Here is a 26038-nt window from a genome sequence, read left to right on the forward strand (position 1 = left end):
ATATTACTTTATGAAATATTTACTTTATGAAATTCAATGCCAATGAAAAAAATATGTACTTTTATATGATTTAACAAATCAAGCAACAAATTGATTTCAATGAATTTTAAACAAATTCATGTTTTCATCTTAATAATATAACAATCAACCATCAATAATATATATGCTATACATAAGTTGTTCCATAATTTATAGTATTAACAAAATCAGAAAAAATCTATGCTTAAAATAAGATTTCATTGAATTATTAATTTTTGAAAATCCAACTTGAAAATTTTTCAAATAAATATGATCTTAGCTAATTTTCGAATTAATATAATTAATTAATGAAAATAAAAATAAATAAAAAATGTTTAATAATATTCTTTATTATTTTCATTTTCAAGGAAATTGAATTAAAAGATATTTAATTATTTAGATATTTAAACAGATATAAATATATTCAACAAATTTTCAAATTTGATTTTTTCAAATATGAATTCTTAAAACAGAAAAATTTGATTTCATAATTTTTCTTTATTTTTACATAGAATATAATGATCAATTCTATTTAATAAGAAATTAATCAGAAATTAATGCATGATTTTTAAATATATTTTTTGAGAAAATAATAATTTTAATACAATTTCATTAATTATTTCTTACATTAATTTTAATTTTCATCTTTTTGGATCATAAAATTTTTCTAATTCTATTTGTGCGCATAGCATACTCTATAAAATGAATACATTACACAAAATGAAATATAAAAATATAATAAAGATATATAATAAAAATCATTAAAAAATATTTGTTACTTAAAAAAAAATTAATAACAATTATTAAATTGAGATAATTTTTTATTTTCCTCGTAAAGTATTTTTAAAGCATTTTCATCTTTCAATACGTTATATATATACACATATATATATATATATATATATATATATATATATATATATATATATATATATATATATTTTTTTTCTCATGTATACATATATACTATTGTCACGAAAAGAAGATTTTCGAATTGAACAAATTTAATGAGCAATATTTATCATATAAGCGTATACATTTCGTTTGTATTTTGTTCAATTCGAAATTTATAACTTTTAATATCTTACTTATTTATTATAATTTCTATAAATTAAAAATGAAAATCGTTGCAAATGAATAATATATTATTTTTCGTTGATGCATAAGCTAATATTTGTCACATATTCACATATTTTATTGATAAGAAAATTATTCTTTGATGATGATAAATATGTACATAGAATATACAAAAAATTACTTATAAATTACATATAATTAAATAACTAATCAATTTTTAGGATAATTATTTAGAAAATTTGAACATTACTTTTAATTTCATTTTGAATGAATATGTTCTAAAAATTCGCATTTTAAAAAATTTTTTCCTATATAACTGATCGGTCTCAAGATAATTACAAAAAAAATATTATTTTATATTAGAATTTCATCTATAAATATATGTTAATGATAATATATAAGCATATAATTGTTATTTATCAATTATTTATAATAAATTACAACAGCTGAGACCAAAATATATAATACATAAATTAATATAACTAATTTTAAATAATTTCTATTCAAAGTTGAACATTCTTCAAATCCTTGAAACTCATTTAAAAAAATAAAATATAAAACAATTCTTAAATTAAAGATAAATACTAAATATAATGTTGATATTATTATAATTTAATTATTTAATTTTATTTATTTTATTTCCATATTTTATTTTTAAATTTTTTTATGGATACTAATAATAAGAATGATTTCTGCTAAATATCCAAAGTTGCTAAAATGAAGTTAAGATATTTTAAATTTATCACAATTCATAAAAAAGTAATTTTCTGATTATTATATATAGTTGTCTGCTACTATATGTTTATATATTTATATTAATAAAAATAATATTCTTACGCGCATTACAACACACATTGTTACGAACATATATTTATAGACATGTAAAAAATGCTATATAAAATAGTAGTAATTTTTTTAAAACTATTTTGAAAAAGAAAGGCCGAGCAGTTACATATATAAGAAAAAGTTATTTTCTGTTTTGTAAATTTATACAATATAATTTAAAAATGATAAGTTTTCTAAATAATTATTTTTTTTTATCTGTTACCATTGATATTTATCAAATATCAGATTTTGCCAATTTTTATATGAATCAGTCAAGATACTTAGGCATTCATATATGGCTAACACTATATATTAGTTATCTTAAAATAAATTAAAAAAAAAAAACAATTTAAGACATTTTTTCTTTTTTTATGTTATTTTCCTTTCATTTCTCGAATAAGTGAACAAGATAAATAAATATTGCTATAAACGATGAAATAGTTATTAATTTAGATTTTAGATATATTTTATTCTATTTCATAACTATTTGCATTTTTGCAAACATATTTTAGTTCTCTTTTGTTTTGTATTTATTATTATGTTACATAAATTTTTACTGTTTTAATCAACTTGAATAAAATAAGAAAAAGAAAATATTAAATTATTAAATTTGATTATCGCTCATCCCATCCACGTGTACAAACGCAAAAAAAACAATTTGGACGTCTATATTATTGCGTAGAACTAATGGAAGAACGATTACTATCTGTTGATATCCTATTCGAAAGCGGTATCGAAGATGATGCTAGAGGTGGTAAATCGGATGCAACATAATGTTCGCGAAAAACTTTTGGAAATAATTGTCGTTGAGACGATAAAGCGATATTTACATTTTCAGGTAAAGGAGGTAATACATTATTTTGGAACTGACCAGATATATTACCAACTGGTTGATAATTAGCTACTACGATGATTTTTCCGCTTCTACTGCGAGCTTTTCCAACTCCAAAATAACGACTATTTGTCCAAATTAATTGCGTAAAATGACCTATGATAAAAAATTTATGACAGATATTAATTATTGTAACTATATGTATAATTTATATTAATTTATATTTACATATAATTACAATATTTAAGAAAATACCTGCATTTACATTAGCATGGAGAATATCTGGTTCCTTTAAAAAATCATATTGCTTTACCGCTGAATACCAATATGATGTAACATCTTGTCCAGTTACATCAGAAGGAATAGCACCACCAGGTCGACAGTATAGATTTTGTCCTACTTCTCGATCATTTCTATAATAAAATGTGTTCGTATGCGCTAAATGATTGGCCCATGTTTGCGCGTACTCACACAACTGAAAAAAAAATATTCAATTTCATGTTATTAATAATTGATTTTCTATAATTGATTTTCTATTTATAATGCAGATATGTGCATATAATATTTTTTATTGTCTATTTTTGTTTTTAAATTTTTTCTTATAATAATGATAAAAAAATAATACCAATTTTTTTTTTCTTGTTTCTCTTATACAGTCAAACACTATTTTTACCTGCGACAATATTGTTAAAGGTGGTGCATTATGTCTTTGCCGATAAACATTATGCCAACATAAACATTCCGTTATAAATTCGCTATCTCGCCACTTAGTCTCCAAATCATTACTATCATGTGCGATACTCATTGGCCTGTTACTCAGAATCTATGTAGTATCGAAAAAAAGAATAGGGCCAATAAAAATATGCATTTTGAGAGAATAATTACTTATTCATTTTGTTCTTGATTAACTTTCTAAGCATTCAATCTAAATTGTTCGAAAATTTCATTCTCTCACCTTTTTTAATAATTTCGGTCGATTACCAAGCTGTTGAATTTGATCATTATTCAAAACCGAAGAAACAGAAATTGATCCACAAGTATCTGAAATTCGATTTGTTTTGTATAATTTCGATTGTTCCACTCTTTTTCTAAGATTTTCCAATGCTTTTGCTTCTTCTCTTTTTCTAGAAGGTGGCCAATTTGCATTCGAAGTATGAATCATACTAATACCAATATCCTAAAATATCAATAAAGAAAAAAAACATTATAATTTTGAAATCTTCTAATATATATTTACTTCATTTTGATTTAAATTATATATATAATTAAATAATCGTTATATTTTCCGTATTATTTAATTATTTTTTCCTATTCCTATTATCTAATTTTGATAATGTAATTGTAATAACTATTTGATTAATATTTAATAATTAAATTAATAAATTATGGAATGTTTATATAATGTGCATAAATTGAAATTACTGTTTAAATGCAAAATATAATGCAATTATACTTACATTAAAACATGTAACAATGCAGTTTACAATGCAGAATACAAAATTTTCATCAAACTTTGATGAGATTTAATATATTTTATATATTATATATTAAATATATTGCTATATATATTTAATTTAATTTATATTTTTAATAAAAAGACCAATTATTACATTTTTCCATTGAAAATAACGAGTTTTATCATTGACGATGATTATATAATATTTATTATATATATAATTATTATAATATTTATTATAAACGAATAGTAATTTATGGAGATTTTCAAATATGTATGCATTATTTATAAATATATTTTTTACAAGATTTAAAAAACCTATTTTGACTTTAAAATATATTTATGGCATTAAAATATATTAATCATATTTATTTTCATATCATTTACATTTAATCCGAAATTTTGTATATATATATAATATATATATATATTTTGTATATATTATTATATATATATATTTATATTATATTTATATTATATATATATATATATATATATATATATATATATATATTATATTATATATAATATATATATATATACAAAATTTCGGATAATATATATATATATATAATTTGTTATGTAAAAAATAGCAAATAAAGAAAAAGATACATGATATACTACCTTCTGATTACCATTAGTAAGATTAAAATCCGCTAAATGAGCCGTTTGACTAAGTAAACGGCGACTTGCAGGACATCGATTGCGATTTATTATTTCTTTTTGAATAGCGTATCCGATAAAATAACTTTCAATTTCCATGTTATCGCGATGAGATGGCGATAAAAGTTCTGTAGTTTCTTCTGCATCAAAAGTACGATTCATTTCGCGTAACTCCATAACAAGTTAATTAGAGAATTTCCTGCAATTTACTGTAATAATTTGTAGTTTATTATAAGTAATTTTAAATAATTATACTTCATAATTTTTTAATTTACTTACCCGCAATTACCAACTGTTTACTATCAACTGCTAAGGTTCCACTTTCAACCATCTCGTTTCATCTCATCTATAGGTTTTCATTCCTTCCATATTTTACAGAAATTATCTTTGCATCTCTGAGGTTATCTGGTTTTACTTACTCATGCGCACTTTAAATATAACATATATAATATAAATAAATATAACTGTATCTATACATTTCCATACAATAAATATATACAGAATAATATTTTTTACAATTATATGAAATTGACTATATTTATATCTAAAATTACAACAATATGACTACTAGTTTGTTTTTTAATTTCGATATTTTATATTTCGTATAATATTATTTTATTATTTCATTTAGCGAATTTTTCTTTATTTTTATGTTTATAAAATTATTGTACAATAATTTTTCAGATCAGTAAATTTTTATGCAATAAATTTACTATCATTTTAATATTTCACTTAACAGAAAGAATACAAAAAAATAGTGAATATATTTTAAAAAAAATATTTTCTATCTTATACAACATAACATCGAAAATATTTACATTAATATTACATATTATATTTTTCATAAAGAATAATATAAAACCAAAAAATAACTTTTATAAATTAATTTTATAAATTTACTTTATGAAAAAAATATTTTCAGAAAATATTATGTTTAAGAATTTAAAAATTGTATTATTTTACATATATATTTGATATTTTAAATGCTTATTGTTAATTTAAATTTTACGATATTGTTCGAAAAATTGAAATTAATAATAAATAATAACACATAACATAGATGATAATAATGAATGGTATAGAATATTATTGCAAGAATATTATTTTATTTTAATTATTTTTATTTAATAATATAAATTAATAATTTAAATTAAAGAAATAAATAAAAAATTTTTTGAAATATAAATAAAACAATAATACATCACACACTTAAAAAAATAATGTAATTCAAAATTTGCAATTTTTTTCGAAATTTTATTGATATAACCAATTATTGTTATTTATTACTAAAATCTTGTAAATAAATTTCTAAAAATTTCGAATTTGTATTTTGATATAATATTTTTACGTGTTTTTATAACAATTCAAATTTTTAAAATCCTACTCAAAACATTTTTTCTTAAAAAATTTTTGAATTACTATCATTATTGCAATAAATAAGTAATATAAATTATATACATAGCGATTTGTATGTACAGAAATAATATATATTTGGTTTAATATTTTTTATTTAATAATAGTAATGAAATAAAATAATTATACAAATTGTAGAATTATAATTTTAAGTATATTAATATATATACATATATATAATTCTATTATAATTTTAAATATAAGCTTTTAATAACTTTTTTATTTTCATTATAAATAATATTAGAATAATCAATTTAGTTAGAAGATAGTACTTCTAAAACGTTTACAAAATTTATATATCCATCTACATCGCCGTTAATCAATTGTTAAATTTTATATGAAATTTTAACAACAAATTAACTTTAATGTTACAATCTATATTTTAAATGTCAAATTTATTAAAAAAAAATTTATAGCAAATTTTTTGTTTAAAAATTTTTTAAATATTTTAATTATAAAAATATTTTTATAATAATAGTATAATATACACAATTAAATTATTAATTAAAATATTATTAAATATATAAATATTATAAATATATAAATATTATTTATAATTATGTATTTTTTCTATAATATACAATTTTCTATAATATATGTAGTAAGTAAAAATTAGATTAAAATTATAATTCTATAATTAGATTATAATTCTTAATTTTGCTCTATGTAAATTGTTTTGCCTTAATTTTTTAAATAATTGTTTTATTTTTTATTTCTGTTTTTTGAAATCTTTTTTTACATAATCATATAATATTCAGAAGAAATTGTGTATTCAAGCATTGTTATTCAAATAATATTTAATTTACATCTTGTGCCTTAATACAAATTAATAAAAAAAAATTACACAAAACGCATTTATATTAATATTAAAATTTTAATAAAAACTCAATAATAAATGATATTAATTAATTATAAAAAAAAAGAAAAATAATTTGTGCATATAGAAGAAGAATGTAACTATTTTATAAAGACTAATTTAAAATTAGAAAGTATTACAGTCAATTTATTCTATAAATAAAAAGCAAATTATTAGTATAGTATATATAATGTTTTTTATCATATATATATATATATATATATATATATATATAGTATATAAAATATAATATAAAAAATATTGTAAAATTTTTGTTATAACATATAAATTTATATTATATATATAATATTATTTATATATATTATATTATATTATTATATTATATTATATTATATTATATTATATTATATTATATTATATTATATTATATTATATTTATTATATTATATTATAATTATATTATATTATAATTATATTATATTATATATATTATATTATAATTATATTATATTATAATTATATTATATTATAATTATATTATATTATAATTATATTATATTATAATTATATTATATTATAATTATATTATATTATAATTATATTATATTATAATTATATTATATTATAATTATATTATATTATAATTATATTATATTATAATTATATTATATTATAATTATATTATATTATAATTATATTATATTATAATTATATTATATTATAATTATATTATATTATAATTATATTATATTATAATTATATTATATTATAATTATATTATATTATAATTATATTATATTATAATTATATTATATTATAATTATATTATATTATAATTATATTATATTATAATTATATTATATTATAATTATATTATATTATAATTATATTATATTATATTATATTATATTATATTATATTACAAATATAAATATACTTATATTTTAATTTTAATGATTTAGATATGTATTATATCTTATAATTTTGATATTTGACATTTCATATTCATATATTATAAATTTATATTATTCTAATAAATATATGAAATTAATATAAACATGATTTTCAAATATGTAATGTAATTAAATTAATATATGTAAATCCATTATTAATAGTTGCAATATTTACTTCTGTTTGAAAATAAAAAGTAAAGTAAAAGTATTTTAATAATAGTAGTATTTTAATAATATGATAATCATATATAATTTTACTATATAATAGCTATGTTATGTACATATGTTTTATATATATATATATATATATATATATATATGTATTTGATGCTCTATTATATATTATTGTCATATTTTTCTAATATATTTTCTTTTAAAAAATAATCGTATAATAATCCGTAACATTTATAATATGTGAGTTTCAAAAAATATGATTATACAAAAGAAGATAATATAGAATATAATATAATAGATAATATAAATATAGAATGCAATGTTTGTGGAAGATATAAGAGCTTAGTATATTTTCAAGACTTGATATGTCTTAATGTAGATTTGATATGACTATTAATATAGATTTTATATACTTTTAGTGTAAATTTAAATTTTTGTTGATATAACTTAATAAATTTTATATCAATTTTGATGATAAAACTTGTATCAAGAATTTTAAAAATATGAAAACAGATTTAAGTAATTATTATAAAAAATTATTTTATTATTTATATTATTGTTTCTTTTTAATATTTAATAAAAAATATTATTTCTTTTTATAAATGAGTAATCTAATTTGATTAATTTTTATTTAAATATAATTTATGATATTGAATTTATTAATTATCATTTTGTTACAATTAGAATTTTGTACAGAGTTGCCAAAGCTAACTTGTATTATCATATGAATTTGGTTTTAATAATGTTAATATCTATTTGTAAATCTGATTTTCATTGATTTGATTTGATTTGATTTGATATTGATATTGAAATAAAATAAAAAGGATAGTCTTTTGACATTGGTTAATACAAAGTATACAAAGTAATACAAAGAATTTATTGTATATTCGATGAGCAATCAAGAAAAATTGAAAAGACAAATTTCAATTAATGAATTATCTAGAATTTATTATTTAACCAAATCAAATTAACTATTTTGAGGCATATGATCTCTGAAAATACTAACTTTTTAATGATATGTTTTATTTTGGGTCTCTATTTATGCGTCGCGTAGAAAATTTAAATTTTCTTAAAAGTTACCATATTCTTTGGATGTACGTTTTATTTCGATTTCTTAATTTTTCACTTATATATATATATATATATATATATATATATATATATATATATATATATATATATATCTTTATGCAATGATAATTTTTTTCTATCTTCAACTTGAGAGTAAACTGGAGTACGAAACTGGAGAAAAAAAGCATCAATGTACAAAATGGAATTTAATCCAATATTAATTCTGTACAAATAGATTTCGGAAAAAAATTGAAAAAATGTGTAATCAATAAAAAAAAAAGTTGATATTAAAATTTAAAATTGAATTGAGATTCTTTAAATTTCGGAATAGATAAATAAAAAGTACTAAATAAAGAAAATTCAAAATTTTATTTCGAATATGCGCGCATTTCACGAAACAAAATGAATTAGCATATCAAAGATACCAACCTATGTTTACAATTTCTCGAATCATTATAAATCTGTAATACTCTAAACATATAAAATCTGATTGAAACTAACTAAATAGGAATTGGAAAGTGCAACTAGCATTATCAAATAAGAAACAAAAAGCAGAGATGTCATGACACTAATGATTTTTATGTTTTAAACAAAAGTAAATATAACATTATTGTAAAAACAACTGTATACAATATTTTATGCACAATATAGAAGTTAATATATATATTATAATTTAAAATTATCAAATACGAATTCTTCGCTTTCAATATTACTAAATAGTAATATTATAGTCAATTCTTCTTCGACAAATTTCTATACGAAGAAAATAATAATATGACGTTATTTTCATTGCTAGATCACGTAATATGATGGCATATTGAATGATCAAAACGTAAGATCTCACCGTGGCTATAGATTTAATATAAAATTACTTGGAGACATTTTAAAAATACGTTTTTGTTGAATGAACGAAATGAATCAAGATATAATATTGTATATATAATATTGATTAAATATAAAAGAAAAAAATAAAATAATAAAGAAATAAAAATATTTACTATAAAAATACACATAATATAAAATAATATATAATAGAAAACTTTAACATAAGTAATAAAACATGAATATATAAATAAATACAAGTGTAAAAAAATTTGCAATAATATATAATATAATAATATAATATATATAATTTACAAATTTATTTTTTAATAATCATTTTGTTTTGTATAATTTGTTTTAGAAAGTAAAATACTAATTAATCTTTTTGATATTAATTTTTTATATATGTTAAAATTAAATAATAAAATATTCTAACATTTTTATTTTTATTGCAGTTTTTATTTTTTAATTTTTTGTTTTTAATTTATTTCTAAATTTTATTTTTATTTATATTATGAATTCGAAAAATATATTTCTATTACATTGGAATCTTTGTGTTGAAATGTAGTAATGTTAAACGTAAAATTGCTATGTTTTTAATCAATTTCTTTTTAAAATTTTCAATTATATTAATATCAAAATTTACTTATACTTATACTAATTGTAACAATTCTTTTTTTTTTTAATTCCGAAAAAATAAAATAGCAATATTTATCATTTATTCAAGCATATTTTTCTATAAAATTTTATTTTATATTTAATTAATATATTTCAATAAGTTTATATAATATATTCTAGTAAATTTAATCCTATCCAAAGCTATTTCATTATAGTTTTACTAAAAAACTATAATGAATATGAAATTTTTTTCTTATTTATTTTTTTATTTAAATTTTTTCTTATTGAACAGTAATTTTTTAATATTTTCATTAATAATAATAAAATTTAGTGAATATAAATTATAATAATAAAATTTTTGATATAATATTGATATAAAATTTTATTATTTTTCAAAGTTTTCAATTGAATTTAAATCCATTTTTTATGAAATTTTTATGAAGAATATTAATAACATTTTAAAGAAAATAGATTTTTTTTATTATTCTATATTATTCTATATTATTTTTATATAAATCATTTATTATATAAAAAAAAATTATTATCCAACAATAAAAATAAAAATAAAAACATAAAATATTCACAAAAATAGGCAATATATTACAATTTTTTTACTTTTATATTACTTTGAAAGCATTTATAAAAATCTACAAATATAATTTCAAAACAAATTTTAAAACTTATAATTGGGCAATTGAATATAGCAAATATTAGTTATTTTTATCTTCAATATTCAAAACTTGTTTTATCTATCGTTATTATTTATAAAATATTTATTATTATAAATTTTAAATTATATTAATAGAAAAATATTAAATATTTGTTTTCTAAATGTTTAAAATCCTTATTATTCATTTTGAAACTGAAGTTAGAAAACAACAAAATTAAAATAAATTTAATGCATAGATAAAACATTATAAATTACACAATTCAAAAATTTCAATAAAAAAAGATTTGCAAAATTGCAACAAGTTTTCATAAAAGTTATGCATTATTGTATCATACCAATGAAAATAATAAGTCACTATATATCTTCTTCGTTTTGAAATTCATTACAAAAAAATTAAATTATATTTAGTTGGTAGTAAGAATATCATATAGTCTATGTTTAATAACTAATTCTAGATATTTCTCATTATTTTTTTTCTTCACTTTCTAATTTTCACCAATTATTTCCAGTTTCCAGGAAATTCTTGCTGAATTGAAATTGTTGATATCAACATAACTGTAATAATAATAAATAATTTCAGTAATCTTACATATGTTTTAATTAAAGCCTGGTCTATATTTATTATAATAAAGATAAAATGTCAAAACGTCCAGAACATTTAGCTCCACCTGAATTGGTAAGAATAAATTTTAAATTGGTTATATTGAATTATATATGAATTATATATGAATTTGAGTTATATATGAATTTTGAAAATATTTATTTTTATTGTAGTTTTACAATGAATCCGAAGCTCGAAAATATACTCAAAAGTAAGATTTTTAATAATAATACTTTTTTTTAATAATTATATACTTCTATATTTTATTTTAAATAAATATAAATTTATTTTTTATAGTTCTCGTATGATAGATATACAAGAGCAAATGTGTAGACGTGCTCTAGAACTTCTTTTATTACCACATGATAAAAGTATTTTACTCTTAGATATTGGTTGTGGCTCAGGATTAAGTGGCAATGTAATTGAGAATTATGGACATATATGGATAGGAATTGATATATCTCGTGCAATGCTTGGCAAGTATATATAGAATATGTTATTTTAATAAATTATATTTCACATAATTTTAATTATTTTTAATACAAATATTTTATAGAAATAGCTTTAGAAAGAGAAGTGGATGGAGATTTAATTTTAGGAGATATGGGTCAAGGAATGCCATTTAAAGCAGGAAGTTTTGATGGAGCAATAAGCATTTCTGCACTACAATGGTTATGTAATGCAGATAAAAATACTCATGATCCTTCAAAACGATTATACAAATTTTTTTCTACATTATTTTCATGCTTATCAAGATCAGCTAGAGCTGTATTTCAATTTTATCCTGAAAATAGCGAACAAATTGAATTAATTACAACACAAGCAACAAAAGCAGGTTTTTATGGAGGTGTAGTTGTTGATTTTCCAAACAGTACTAAAGCAAAAAAATATTTCCTGGTATTAATGATAAGTGGATTTACTATTCTTCCACCAGCTTTAGATGTTAATGATGCTGAATCAGTTGTATCTTACACATCTAGAAGGTTAAGTTCTACATTGCTTTAATTCATGTTAAATGAAATCTTATCTATTTTTTCTTTTTAGTTTTACTTATAATTCTTATTTATTTTAGAGAAAAAATAAAAAAGGCTAAAAATAAATCTTTAAAAAATAGCAGAAATTGGATTATGGAAAAGAAAGAAAGACGTCGAAAACAAGGAAAGAAAGTACGAGAAGATTCAAAATATACAGGAAGAAAAAGATGTGGAAAATTATAATATTTTTTCTTATTTTTATGTATTTTTAAATTTGTTTCAAAAAAATAAATATTTATTTATTTATTAAATTTGTTATTTATTATATCTATTTTTCTATTTTTTATATTTTTAATTGTGTTTAAAATGCACTTATATAAAAAAAAATATTCAATATTATAAAATTAAAAATCATTTAAATATTTCATTTATTGTACAAAGAGAAATACATAATTGATAATTCTATTCTACATATATATTCTAAAACTTTAATATATTTTTTATATTTTATACTTTAATGATTTAATCGGGTAATAAGAATTTAGACAAACTTTTATAAACATCAGGATGTGTGGTTTTTTTAAGTTCTTTTCTATCTAACCAACAATGTCTTACATTAGAAGAAATATCTCCACTTATATATTTTGCTAAGAAATAGAAAATTTTTGCCCCATTTTGGCCTTTTTCCTGTATATTTTTAGGATATTTATATTGATAAAATCCAATTGGTGCATTGCCATAAAATTTTACTTTTATATTATTTCCACATAATTCTTGTAATGTTCTATGTGCAGTCTGAAATAACAAATAAATATTTATAATTATATTAAGACAAAAAAAAATAAATAAATAAAATACATATAGTTCTTACTTGTATCATACTTTCTCCATGTTTTCTTTTACTTTGTGGAGGAATCCAAAAGTTAGAAGTACCAATTTTTTGTTCTATTAATAATACTAAATTTTTATCTAATTTTCGTTTCAATGATACAATGGTATTGTCCTCTTCATTTTCTATAAATTAAGTAAGTTAGATATAAGAAATATGATTAAATTATTTAAAATCATTAAAACTCATACCATTAATTCTTGATGCAAATTTAAACTTAGTAAGTTCTTCTTCCCAAGAATCTTCAAAGTCTTGTATTGTTTGAGCAGAAGTACTCTCAGATGCAGATAATTTTATTTTTTGACTTTTTCCACTTTGTTTTTGTATTTCAAAATCAGATATCATACTATTTTCAAATTCTATACATTGTAACATTTTTTGATATCTTGCTTCTATATCTAACATCGATTTTGTAATTATTGGATGACGTTCCAAACAAACAGCACTTAATAAATCCCATTTTTCCAAAACATCTATATCTTGTTCCGAAAGAGGTCGAAATATAACCTTTGATGTTGATGAAATACCTATGTAAAATGTATTTTTCTTCAAATGATTTCATGAAATTATGTGAAAATAAAATATATTTTGAAATATATTATTTTATAAACAAATGTAAAATCATAAATTTATAAATTTAATTATAATAATTAAAACTTACACGTTGTTAAGGGCGAACCACTTGATGTACATAATGTTAAAATTCTTTTAAACATCATTGTTCCATACTTTAAAATACTTGAAAAATTAAAAGCTTTTTTGAGTTAAAATAGAGATATAATAAATACAAATAAATAATAGAATTGAATAAATAATAAATAGTATTATGAATCTCTAGAAACTGTATAAAAATAACAATTTTAAGGTTATTAAACAAAATTGCTGAAAGAATTCTCTACTGTAAGAAAAGAAAATGACGTCATATACATATCGTTGTGTAGCTCAAAAATTATAATTATTATTATCCTTGGAAAAAACTAAGCTACTTTGTTCATGATTGTAATTAGAATATTAATTAAAATAAAATTCATCCAAATTCGCACGATTTTAAATAATAATTTTTAAAATTATATTCATATTTTTATATGAATTAATATATTTTTATATTTGATATTAATATGCTTTGTAATAATAAATTTAAATTAATAATTTTTAATATAATTTAATTGATATTTTATATTGTTTTATTTATTTTTTTTAATAAATATTTTATATCTCAACTATATTTTCTCTTCTAGATAAAAATAAATATTTATTTAATAAATTAAAATATATAAATAATGATAATTTTTAATAAATCCTATTAAACTACTATATTCAATATATATATATATATATATTCCATATATTTTGTAGAATTCATATGTGGCGCGTTTAAATTTCCACTATAGAAAGATATATAACATTTTAAAAGAGCAATTAGTAGTAATTAAATTTATCATGTTGGTAAGACAAAATCATTTTTGACGTTTGATATTCTTTACTTAATGCCAACGTTACGTTAATGTTCCACGTTGTAGGATTGACGATTGCGTTGCTGTCCTTCCACGTTGCAGAGATGGTAGCCGGTACTGCTATTTTGAAACAGCGTAGTTGAATGTTGCTTTGAAGTGAGTGTTCAAGAACTGGGATAAATCGATTTTTATAACAGAAAAGTTAGTTTTAGAACAACGCAACAAAATGAAGAAGTTTAGCATTTTTTTATTAGTTTTCATTTCAACAATTACTTTTACAATGAATAGAGGTAATAAACAATAATGAAATATTAATTAATATTTATTTTAAAATTTATATTTAAAACATTGTAACGTATATTTGAAAAACATATGGAAAAATTATATTTTTTTCGTTTTTATTTTTTTCTTTTATATGTAATTTATATTAAACATATAATTAGCACAGTTTTTTAAAATATCAATTAATAAATTTAAAGTAATATTTTTCATAATAAATTTATATAAACGATATTTTATAACATATTTTCTTATAATTATATTAATTATTTTAATATTTAAATTTATATTTGTTTATACAATTTGTATAAACAATTGTATATAAATAATTATATAATGAATGATTATTGTTTATTATATAGTTTATGCTCAAGAAGATGAAAATATAGATGATATCGTAGATATTGAAGGAGAAGATAATTCTATAATAACAGATGAAGAACCAGAAGATGAAATAACTACTGCTTCATCTGATGCAGATACAACTATATTATTTACTAAACCAGTTTACAATGGATTATCAACATTAGGTATATATATAAATTTTTTGAAATCATAGAGTATATTTTTTTTATTTAAATTGGAAATTAATATTTCATTTGCTTTTTTAGAATTACCAGCTGGAAATTTAGTTGAATTTCTTGTTGGTTTCACCAATAAAGGAGAATCTGATTTTGTTCTTGAATCTGTAGATGCCTCTTTCCGCTATGCAATGAATTTTAATTTTTATATTCAAAATTTTTCAACTGTAATATACAACAAGATTGTAAAACCAAAACATGAAGCAACATTAGCATATTCGTTTATTCCATCAGAAAATCTTGCTGGAAGACCTTTTGGTTTTAATATTAATTTGAATTATAAAGATGCTGTATGTAATATTATAATATAATATTCATTTTCAAAAATATTTGTTCAAAAAATTACTGAATCTATAATTTTACAGAATGGCATTAGCTTCAATGAAGCTGTTTACAATGAAACTGTGCAAATAATAGAATTAGATGATGGTCTTGATGGAGAAACAATTTTCTTATATGTCTTTCTGGCAGCATGTGTAATATTAACACTTGTAGGAGGGCAACAACTTCTTTCATCTCTTGGTCGTAAATCTCGATCTTCTAGTACTCGTAAAACACCTGTTGAAATGGGTACTTCCAATCCTAATAATGTAGATTATGATTGGTTACCAAAAGAAACATTAAATAGAATTAGTAAGTATTATATATTTTATATATATTTTAAAAATTAAGTTTAAAATAATATATATATATTTTTTTAAATGTTTTTTTTATAGATAAATCTCCTAGAACTCCTAGACAAAGTCCTAGGCAACGAAAAGTTAAAAGAACTGATGACTGATATTAATGTATGCGTACGCCTGTGTGTGTGTGTCAGACTATCATGTGTAAATAAAAAAAGGAAGTATGGTTTGACAATTCTTACAAAAAATTTTCACATTTTTGCATTTATGATATATTAAAATGAAAATCTAATATCATTATTATGTATTTAAGATATATAAAACAAATGATTTACATTATACTTTGTAATGAAACATAAAATAAAATTTGTAATTATTTTGAATGTTATAAGATGTTATATATGATATTATCAAGAAAAAAGAAAGGGATAATGCAAATCAGAATATATAATTGTTTTATATAAGTAATATAATTTTCATGCACTACTATTTATAAATCACATCAATACATTTACATCTTATAATCATTATTTATTTTGTTATTGATCTCTGAAGAAATGTTACATTAATAAAATTTTGTATAATTTATTTATATATTATTTATAATATATAAATTTTAAGAATAAGAATTAATAAGAATTTTGATAATTCCATAATTATAATTTAATAGAATTTAAAAATATTTTGTGCTAAAAAATGTAGAAATATATTTTTTCTATGTTTGCATTAAGTATTTTTTAGCTATGGCAATTATTTTTAAATATAATTTTTAATAAAAAATCAGAAATTTTATAATAAAAATTTTTATTAGAATTTAAATAATATAAAAAAATTTATAATAATCGCGAAATGTATTTGTGTGTGTGTGTGTGTGTGTGTGTGTGTGTGTGTGTGTGTGTGTGTGTGTGTGTGTGTGTGTGTGTGTGTGTGTGTGTGTGTGTGTGTGTGTGTGTGTGTGTGTGTGTGTGTGTGTGTGTGTGTGTGTGTGTATTGTTATTTATAAATTCAAAAATAATATAAAATAAAATGTTTTTTAAATCAATTTTTAATTAGACATATATATCATAATTAGTTATATACAATTGTATATTAATGTAGAAATATTAAAAATTATATAAAATTTTCTTTATATGATTTCTTATATATTTATTTCTTATTAAAATATCTTTTGATATTTTTTATTATATTCTTTCATTTTTAAATATTATAAAAATATTTAAAGAAAAAAATGAATAGAATAGAATAATATTTTATAACACCATATTTGTTATTTTTATGTATTATGTTCTAACCTAATCTACATAGTCACTAAATAATACACGTCATACATTGTCAGTAAGTTGTACTTACTTATGTGCATAATCTGATAATATATTAATTGTAGTATTAATATAAGAGTTACAAAAATGTCGGATGTGAGAAATTGGTTTAATTCTTTACCAATTTTCACAAGATATTGGCTATTATGTACAGTAGTTTGTACATTAGTAGGAAGATTCGGACTAATAAATCCGACCTCACTAATACTTATAAATGACCGCTTCATAAACAATTTTGAAATTTGGAGAGCAGCAACCAGTGTTTTTTTCTATCCTCTTAATCCAAGTACAGGCTTTCATTTTTTGATTAATTGTTATTTCTTATATAATTATTCGCTGAGGTTAGAACGTGGAGAATATGATGGAAGACCAGCAGATTATTGTTTTTTACTCTTATTTAATTGGATATGTTGCGTTATCATAGGACTTATTGGTGAATTTCATTTTCTTATGGATCCTATGGTACTTAGCATATTATATGTTTGGTGTCAATTAAATAAAGATGCTACTGTTAATTTCTGGTTTGGTAAGTATAACTTTTTATATTTATAAATAAAACTACTATATTTGAATATTTTTTTATTTTTAATTTAATCTATCAATTTTGTTCCTATTACAGGTACATCATTTAAAGCAATATATTTTCCATGGGTATTGTTTGCGTTTAATCTTATTATATCTGGAGGTGGTATGATGGAACTTTTTGGTATTTTAGTGGGACATCTTTATGTATTTTTAAAATTTAAATATCCTCAAGAACTTGGTGGACTTGAGCTTTTGAATACTCCAAAAATTCTTGAATCTTATTTTCCACCTCAAAGAGGTAATATTAGATGGTTTGGATCTGTACCTATACAAAGATCGCAGACTCAACATACTAGAAATACATTTGGTGGTCATAATTGGGGACGAGGATATGTCTTAGGAGAATAAATTGTTAATTTTATTATGAAAAAATGATATTAAATTTTTTTCCATTATTATTTTCATTCAATTAGTTTTATTAAAACATATATAAAAAAATATATAAGTAATTTTGTTTTTATAATATATCTTCAAAAATTTATTAAAAATAAACACACTTAATATATTAATTAAATATGTAGAATATCTTTAATATTTTCTTATATATGATAGAATGATAAAATTTTATTTATATAAAAAAATTAATTATATTTGCAATTTTGTATCTTAATTTTATAAGTTATAAATATATCTTTTTTAATAATACAATTAAATAACTGCATTACTAGTTAATAAGTTTTGAAATTTTTTTATATAATTTCATATAATTCTAATTTATGAAATAAAAATGTTAAAAAAAATAATTTATAAAAAAAAAATATAATTAGACTTGATATGATGATAAACTACGAAGTTTTATATAAATAAAAATAAATATTGATCTTTTAAATTTTATCCTATAAAATTATATAATTAATTATATAATACTAAAAAATTAGTATTTTAATATTTAATAACAAATATATTATATTTGATATATATAAAATTAAATATTCATTTTTCATGATTTAAATAATTTTAATTTTTTTAGTTTGTTAAAAAAAGGGAATATAAAAATATAACACTTTGTTATTAAAAATGTTTTATTTTTACTCCTTATGAAAAATCTGAAACAATAAAAATGTAAAATTTTTACAATATTTATTAATTAAAATATTATATATATAAAAATAAATGTAGAATATTATATATTGTATATTAAAATTTTGACTATCAAATTTGTCATATTTTGCTTAGTTTGTCCAACTGCTATCAGTTTCAACTTAATATATTTTTAACTCTTTGCACTCTTATGGTGATTCTTGGTCATTATTTGAGTTAATGCCGTAAGTCCAGCGGTAATTCTCTGGCATCACTTGCATTGATACGGCAACAATATTTATGTTTAATTTTTTTAGAATATCGCTTCATAAATAGGTTCCTAAACTTTTTACGTATAAATTTATGAGATGTAGAATAATATATTGTTAAATGAATAAATTTTTTATCTCAAATTAAACTATGGTCAGGATGGATCAGACATCTTCTGAGTTTGACAGTCGTAGCAATAAAAATATTATTTTCAAAGTTTTTGAGTTTTGTAAGTAATGAAATGTTAAAAAGTTAATGAAATTAGCTCAAGTAAAAATGAATTTGATTTTTCGTTATTTAATGATGAAATTACTTCTATTCATAAAGAAATTAACGATACAGAAAATCATGATGAACATGGAAATGAAATAAGAGATATAAAAAGGCAAAAAAATAATAATAGATAATGAATGTGAAAGAAATAGTTGAAGTGAAGATATCGCAAAAGATACAGAAAATTCCAAATGGATAATATAAACAGAATCGGAAAATATACCGTGAAGAATACAATTTATCCGACGAAAAATCTGCAAATATTTTCGAATACAAATTAGATTTTTTTTAAAATATTTCTTACTAATGAACTTATTAATGAAATAGCGCGCAAAGCAAATAATTATGCAAAAAAAATTAGAAGAAAAAGTACTACACAAAAAGATGTGTAGTACTACTACACGAGGATGCATTTTGGTAATTGCTTCATGAAATATCGCACAAAACAACAATATAAACTTTAATATTTACTAATTTTTTTTTTTATATGTAAAGATATATAAAATATTAAAATATAAAAGTTTTATGCGTTAATTTGTATGTGAAATCATAAATTAGCTGTAAGAAATTCCACCAAGCATACTGAACGCGCGAATTCGACTGAGCGAAACAGGCTTGGAGTGCAAAGGGTTAATATGCATATATTATCTTTTTAAAAAATAAAATTAAATATTTTAACAGATAATGGATTTAGCACTTCACATTATTATTATCGAAAATTTATATATATGATATTATAAATATGATTATTCACTTCATTTAAACAATTCAATTAATTTTTTGGTCTTATATCAATATATTTTATTTTGTTTATTGAGCGTTTAAATGAAAAGAAAGAAGTCACTATTAATATAATGATATGTCTTTTTTTCAATCTATTATTTCTGAATGAATATATAAAAAAATCAATGTTTTAAATAATGATTTTTTATTGAGGTTTTCTACTCAATAGCAATATCCCTGATGTTTGCAGATTGTTACAGCTAATCAGGTGGATGGGATGATAACCCCTACCAAAAGCTCAAAGCATATACTTTCACCACAGAATTACTTTTTTTATCATTTTGACAATACAATAAATTCATTAAATTTATAAAAAGAAATAATGTGCTGAAAATATTAACTAAGAGCTTTAACTTACCATATTACTCATCTGGTACTTGAAGTTTTCCACCATTAATCTCTTCAATGAGATCTCGTGGTGGTCTACCTTCAACTGTACATCCAACTGATTGACAAGTTCCTAATATTTCCTTAACAGTACCACTAAGATACTTTGACATAGATCTTGGTCTCATTGATCGAGCAATAGAAACAATATCATCAAATGATAAATTTCCATTATGCTTGATATTTTTCTGTCTTTTGCGATCTCTTGGAGGTTCTTTCAATGATTTAATAATTAATGATGCAGCAGATGGAACTACTGAAATTGTAGCTTGTCTGTTTTGAATTGTTAATTGTACAGTAATTTTCAAACCCTTCCAATCACTAGTAGCTTTAGCAATATCATCACCAACTTTTTTTGGAGACTATAAACATAAAACATTTTATATTTTATATGTTGAATCAAAAAAAAAAAAAAAAAAAAGTATTAAAAAAAATATGTATATTATTTTTAAATAATATATACTTATAAAATACAAACTCACCAAACCAAGAGGGCCAATTTTCGGAGCTAAAGATGAAGTTGCTCCTACTTCACCTCCAACGCATCGCAAATAAACTATTGAATAAATGTACACATTAAGAAATTTTGTTTTTTTTTTAATTATATGTATAGAAAATTAAAAATATACCTTTCTTAATTTCATTAGGATCAAATTTAGGAGGCATTTTGATTATAAGTACATAAAAAAATAATAACTAAATATTTGATGAAATACGATTTTTATCTTTATTTTAAAATCTAAGAACGATACATACACGTGGCAAAGCTACGTTCAAAAGGAATAAAAGAGGTTATTCAGATATATACTTAGGAACAACGTAACATGAACTATATAATTTAAAGTAGTTTTACATTCGTTTAATCTATTGAACATTTCACTAGTTACTTTTAGTTATTTGTTTAAAGTTATTTATAGGGAAATCTAATAATTTCTAAAGAAAAAATGAAATTCTCTCATTAATAATTTTAAATAATAAATTTATTATAACTTAATTATTTAACAAATAAATTTATAATTTAACAAATTAATTTTATAATAAATTTAACTATATAATAAAAATTAAATTCACTAAATTTCTAATATATTTTACTATATTGCGTCTATTATTTCTAATAATGATACTAACTAAATAAAATATTTTATAAATAATTAATATAAATATATTAATATAAATTTGCTAAATAATCTATAAATATTTTGATAAATTGCAATTTCAGTTATTAATTTAAGAAATATTAATATCAGAATTATTACATATATTATATTATATTTTATATTATATATTTGCCTATATTATTCTCAAACCATATATATTCATACATAGCATGATAATTGGAAAGAATAAAATTATCTATGTTACATATATGACATTATATGAAGATATGTAATAGAAAATTTTTTACTTTCAAAATAATAGTATAAAAATATTTACAAAATGCAATTTAATTGTAATTTGCAATTTAATATGCAATTATTTAATAATGCAATTATTATGTCTAAAGTATATATTTTATTTTATTATCTTTAACTTTTATTTTACTTTTTAATGCATTTCATTTCGTTTCATGACATATATCTTGAAAATTATAATTTAAAAAAAAATTAAATTTTAATTGAAATGCTGATAATATTCAATAATTATAATTATAATTATAATATTTATAATATTATAATATTTATAATAATTATAGATATAATTTATAATATTATTTCCTTATATTTTAATTTTAAAAAAATATTAAGAATAATGTAAGTATCTAGATAGTATATTGTAATGAATGCAAAATTTTTTAATTTAACAAAATATATTTTTTATTTAGATCTTAGAACATTACTTTTGTTGTTCTTAAAATTCTTTATACAAACATAACATATTTTATTATTATTAATAATTATTAAAATATAATTCATAGTCATATATGAAATATAAATATAAACATATATTATCTTACTCGTTGTTGCAAATTCATAATTTTTTTGATATCAATTGAAAATATTGCTATTACATTGAATTTTGCTTATATGTATATATAATATCTCATGTATCATTATAATCGTCACTTCTATTGTTTTTATAATATATCTTAACATATCTTAATAATCACTTAATATATTTAACATTTAAAATTTAAAATATATTTAAAATAACATTTAATATATGTAATAACGTTTAAAATATATAATCAGCAGAATTATCGAACGGGAACAATATTTTATACACTTCTTTGTTATAAAAATGGTTCAATTTCTGTTTAGTAAATTTCCACATAAAAAGAATATATGATATCACATTATTCCTATTGTTAATGCTATAGACAAATATATCATGAATACATCATTAGACTTTCTTCAATATATTTCTTCAAGTCAAAGTAAAGCGTCGCATTATGTTAATATATTATCTTCATTCAACAATTCTAATAACAGTAAGCTAATATTATCAATGTTAGTATCAATCCAAAAAGTTTGGAAAGTTTATTTATTTATTTTATTTTTTATTTCATCAGATTTTTTCCGATCTGCGAAATAAAAAATAAAATAAATAAATAAACTTTTCTACAACTAAAATTATAATGATCAAAATTATGATGACCAAAATACAATGATAGTGATATCAGCTTTATATATTTGGTATAAATATTTATCGTAATTTCGTGGTAATTTCAATTGTGTTGTACATTTTTATATTTCATCTAAAAAAGAATCTGTATAATGCCCAAGTTCATTATAGATAGATATTGAGTATGATAATAGTATTAGTTCATTTATTGTATGTTTTGGATATTACTCATCTTAATATTTATAAAAAAGTATAATAAATAAATAGTTCATACTAACACAAATGCTGTTATGATATAAATATATAGACAATATAGACAAAATTCTATATCATATGTAAACTAATATCAATAATTTTTATTAATATTTTAAAAATTATGAATTTACAGCAATCTGAATTATTATAATTTTCGAAAAAATATACATTCAAACTTTTGAACTATATTCTTCAAGTTATAATTTTTTCTAATAATAATTAATAAAATTAACTAATAAGAATTAATAAAATTATGTTCTTATCTTCTTGTAGTACATATCTGATATAATATTATTTTAAATTATTTTTTAGTTATAAATGTAATTGACTATTACAATTTTCCTATTATCTTTATTTCAATTTAATTGTGAATTTTTATACATAAACTTTATAAGTATTTATAAGTATTTATATATGATTTAAAATTAATGTTCATTGATGCACAATTCACAGATTTTCAATTATTTATTTTTATTCATTTATATATAAATTACTTTGTTCTTTTACAAGTTACTTGTTAAGATTCACTTTTTATTTTTTATTTTCTTTCTTAATTTAAAAAATACAATATATTCTAATAATATTTTAAATAACATAAAAAATTCATAATATTTTATCATTAAATTTGTAAATTTAAATATGTTTCTCTTAGAATAAATTTTAATTATGATTATATTTAATGACTTTTTTGTTAAACAGATTTAAGATATATTCATATATAATTTATTATTACTTTCTGTATGTTTTCCGCTTGTTTTTTATCTCTTGTTTTTAATATTAGTAATTAATAATAAATTTGGCAATTTACAAGTTAATTGTTAAATTCAATTAGTTAAATGAATTTAATAAAACAAAGTATTATTTGAATTTTTTTGAATTAAATAAAATATAATATAAAATAATTATTATCTAATTTTTTCATTCAGAGTTATAATTCATAGTTATTTTAATCTTTTTAATTTCAATCAAATATATATGCAAATTTTAATAAATAAATATTTCTGTTCTTCTATGAGATATTTATGTATTTCTATATATATATCATATATAAATATATTATTTTTTGTTTTTATATTTTATTATTTATTCATAAAAAAAGAAAGAAGAAAAATCGAATTGGAACAATTAAAATTATTGAAAGATATCTATTATATTTTTGTTTTATTATCTTAAATACTATAAATATTTGTTTAACTTATAAATTATTTCGTTCATTGATACAAATTGTTATATCAATTACTTATTTATGTTAAAAATAATTTCTTAAAAATAAGCTATAATTCTCAATTTTTTCTATATGTTATTTATTAATTTTAAATTTTTATATTTAATAATAATCTAACAAAATATATTTATATATCAAAATAGATTTATAATTGTAAATAATACTTATTTTTTTTTTTACATTTAATATTAATGATATATTTTTTCTATTCTATTTTTATTTATGTTTTATTTATTAAATGTTTTTCACTAAATATGAATATTTCTAGATTTTTAATAGTTTTATTATAATATATAAATATTCAATGACTCATTTTTTATTTCTATTATTATAATTTATTATTTTTTCTTTTCATATAATACAACACAATGCAAAATGTTAAATAAAATTCTTTAAAAATAGTATATTAGTATTTATTTCTAAGACTATTCATTTAATACAACACATAATGAATTTAAGTGATATGTCATTTAAAATCATACATAAAATTTTTAATTTTTTTTATTAAATGTGCAAATAAGTTTTTTCCCATTTTTTTTCCAAATTCAA

The 26038-nt window shown here is 18.9% G+C and overlaps 6 protein-coding genes across 8 annotated transcripts; 3 read left to right on the forward strand and 3 right to left on the reverse strand.

The window, feature by feature from the left end:
* Positions 1-2108: 2108 nt before the first annotated feature.
* LOC100576438 lies at positions 2109-5299 on the reverse strand. 2 transcript variants are annotated; one of them, XM_026443336.1, is made up of 6 exons: positions 5151-5291; positions 4833-5070; positions 3708-3929; positions 3426-3575; positions 3008-3227; positions 2109-2908 (listed from the first exon to the last, which is right to left on the reverse strand). In XM_026443336.1, exons 2-6 carry the CDS (start codon positions 5046-5048, stop codon positions 2592-2594), a joined length of 1125 nt encoding a protein of 374 aa, XP_026299121.1. In that variant the 5' UTR covers positions 5049-5070; positions 5151-5291; the 3' UTR covers positions 2109-2591. The 2 variants fall into 2 exon arrangements, with proteins under 2 accessions (XP_026299121.1, XP_026299119.1); XM_026443334.1 differs by having other exon boundaries at positions 2110-2908; positions 4833-5080; positions 5151-5299.
* Positions 5300-11838: 6539 nt separating this feature from the next.
* On the forward strand, positions 11839-13272 carry LOC551414 (probable 18S rRNA (guanine-N(7))-methyltransferase). Its single transcript, XM_623807.5, has 5 exons — positions 11839-12085; positions 12184-12221; positions 12308-12486; positions 12567-12993; positions 13083-13272. Exons 1-5 carry the CDS (start codon positions 12047-12049, stop codon positions 13225-13227), a joined length of 828 nt encoding a protein of 275 aa, XP_623810.1. The 5' UTR covers positions 11839-12046; the 3' UTR covers positions 13228-13272.
* Positions 13273-13278: 6 nt separating this feature from the next.
* LOC413989 (39S ribosomal protein L46, mitochondrial) lies at positions 13279-14781 on the reverse strand. The gene is made up of 4 exons (XM_397424.7): positions 14535-14781; positions 14065-14400; positions 13856-13998; positions 13279-13779 (listed from the first exon to the last, which is right to left on the reverse strand). Exons 1-4 carry the CDS (start codon positions 14590-14592, stop codon positions 13507-13509), a joined length of 810 nt encoding a protein of 269 aa, XP_397424.2. The 5' UTR covers positions 14593-14781; the 3' UTR covers positions 13279-13506.
* A 572-nt stretch (positions 14782-15353) lies between these two features.
* LOC551353 (translocon-associated protein subunit alpha) lies at positions 15354-17198 on the forward strand. Its single transcript, XM_623750.6, has 5 exons — positions 15354-15617; positions 15969-16136; positions 16218-16477; positions 16553-16820; positions 16904-17198. The coding sequence occupies exons 1-5, from the start codon at positions 15554-15556 to the stop codon at positions 16966-16968; spliced, it is 825 nt and encodes a 274-aa protein (XP_623753.4). The 5' UTR covers positions 15354-15553; the 3' UTR covers positions 16969-17198.
* An 892-nt stretch (positions 17199-18090) lies between these two features.
* Positions 18091-19119, forward strand: LOC727262 (derlin-1). Its single transcript, XM_001122972.5, has 2 exons — positions 18091-18655; positions 18749-19119. Exons 1-2 carry the CDS (start codon positions 18217-18219, stop codon positions 19060-19062), a joined length of 753 nt encoding a protein of 250 aa, XP_001122972.1. The 5' UTR covers positions 18091-18216; the 3' UTR covers positions 19063-19119.
* On the reverse strand, positions 18781-22266 carry LOC550715 (60S ribosomal protein L12). 2 transcript variants are annotated; one of them, XM_006572192.3, is made up of 4 exons: positions 22077-22266; positions 21930-22003; positions 21419-21809; positions 18781-18979 (listed from the first exon to the last, which is right to left on the reverse strand). In XM_006572192.3, exons 1-3 carry the CDS (start codon positions 22111-22113, stop codon positions 21423-21425), a joined length of 498 nt encoding a protein of 165 aa, XP_006572255.1. In that variant the 5' UTR covers positions 22114-22266; the 3' UTR covers positions 18781-18979; positions 21419-21422. The 2 variants fall into 2 exon arrangements, with proteins under 2 accessions (XP_006572255.1, XP_006572254.1); XM_006572191.3 differs by lacking the exon at positions 18781-18979 and adding an exon at positions 19723-19760.
* Positions 22267-26038: the final 3772 nt, after the last annotated feature.

This window comes from Apis mellifera, linkage group LG10 (genome assembly GCF_003254395.2).
Source record: "Apis mellifera strain DH4 linkage group LG10, Amel_HAv3.1, whole genome shotgun sequence".
NCBI classification, from domain to species: Eukaryota; Metazoa; Arthropoda; class Insecta; order Hymenoptera; family Apidae; genus Apis; species Apis mellifera.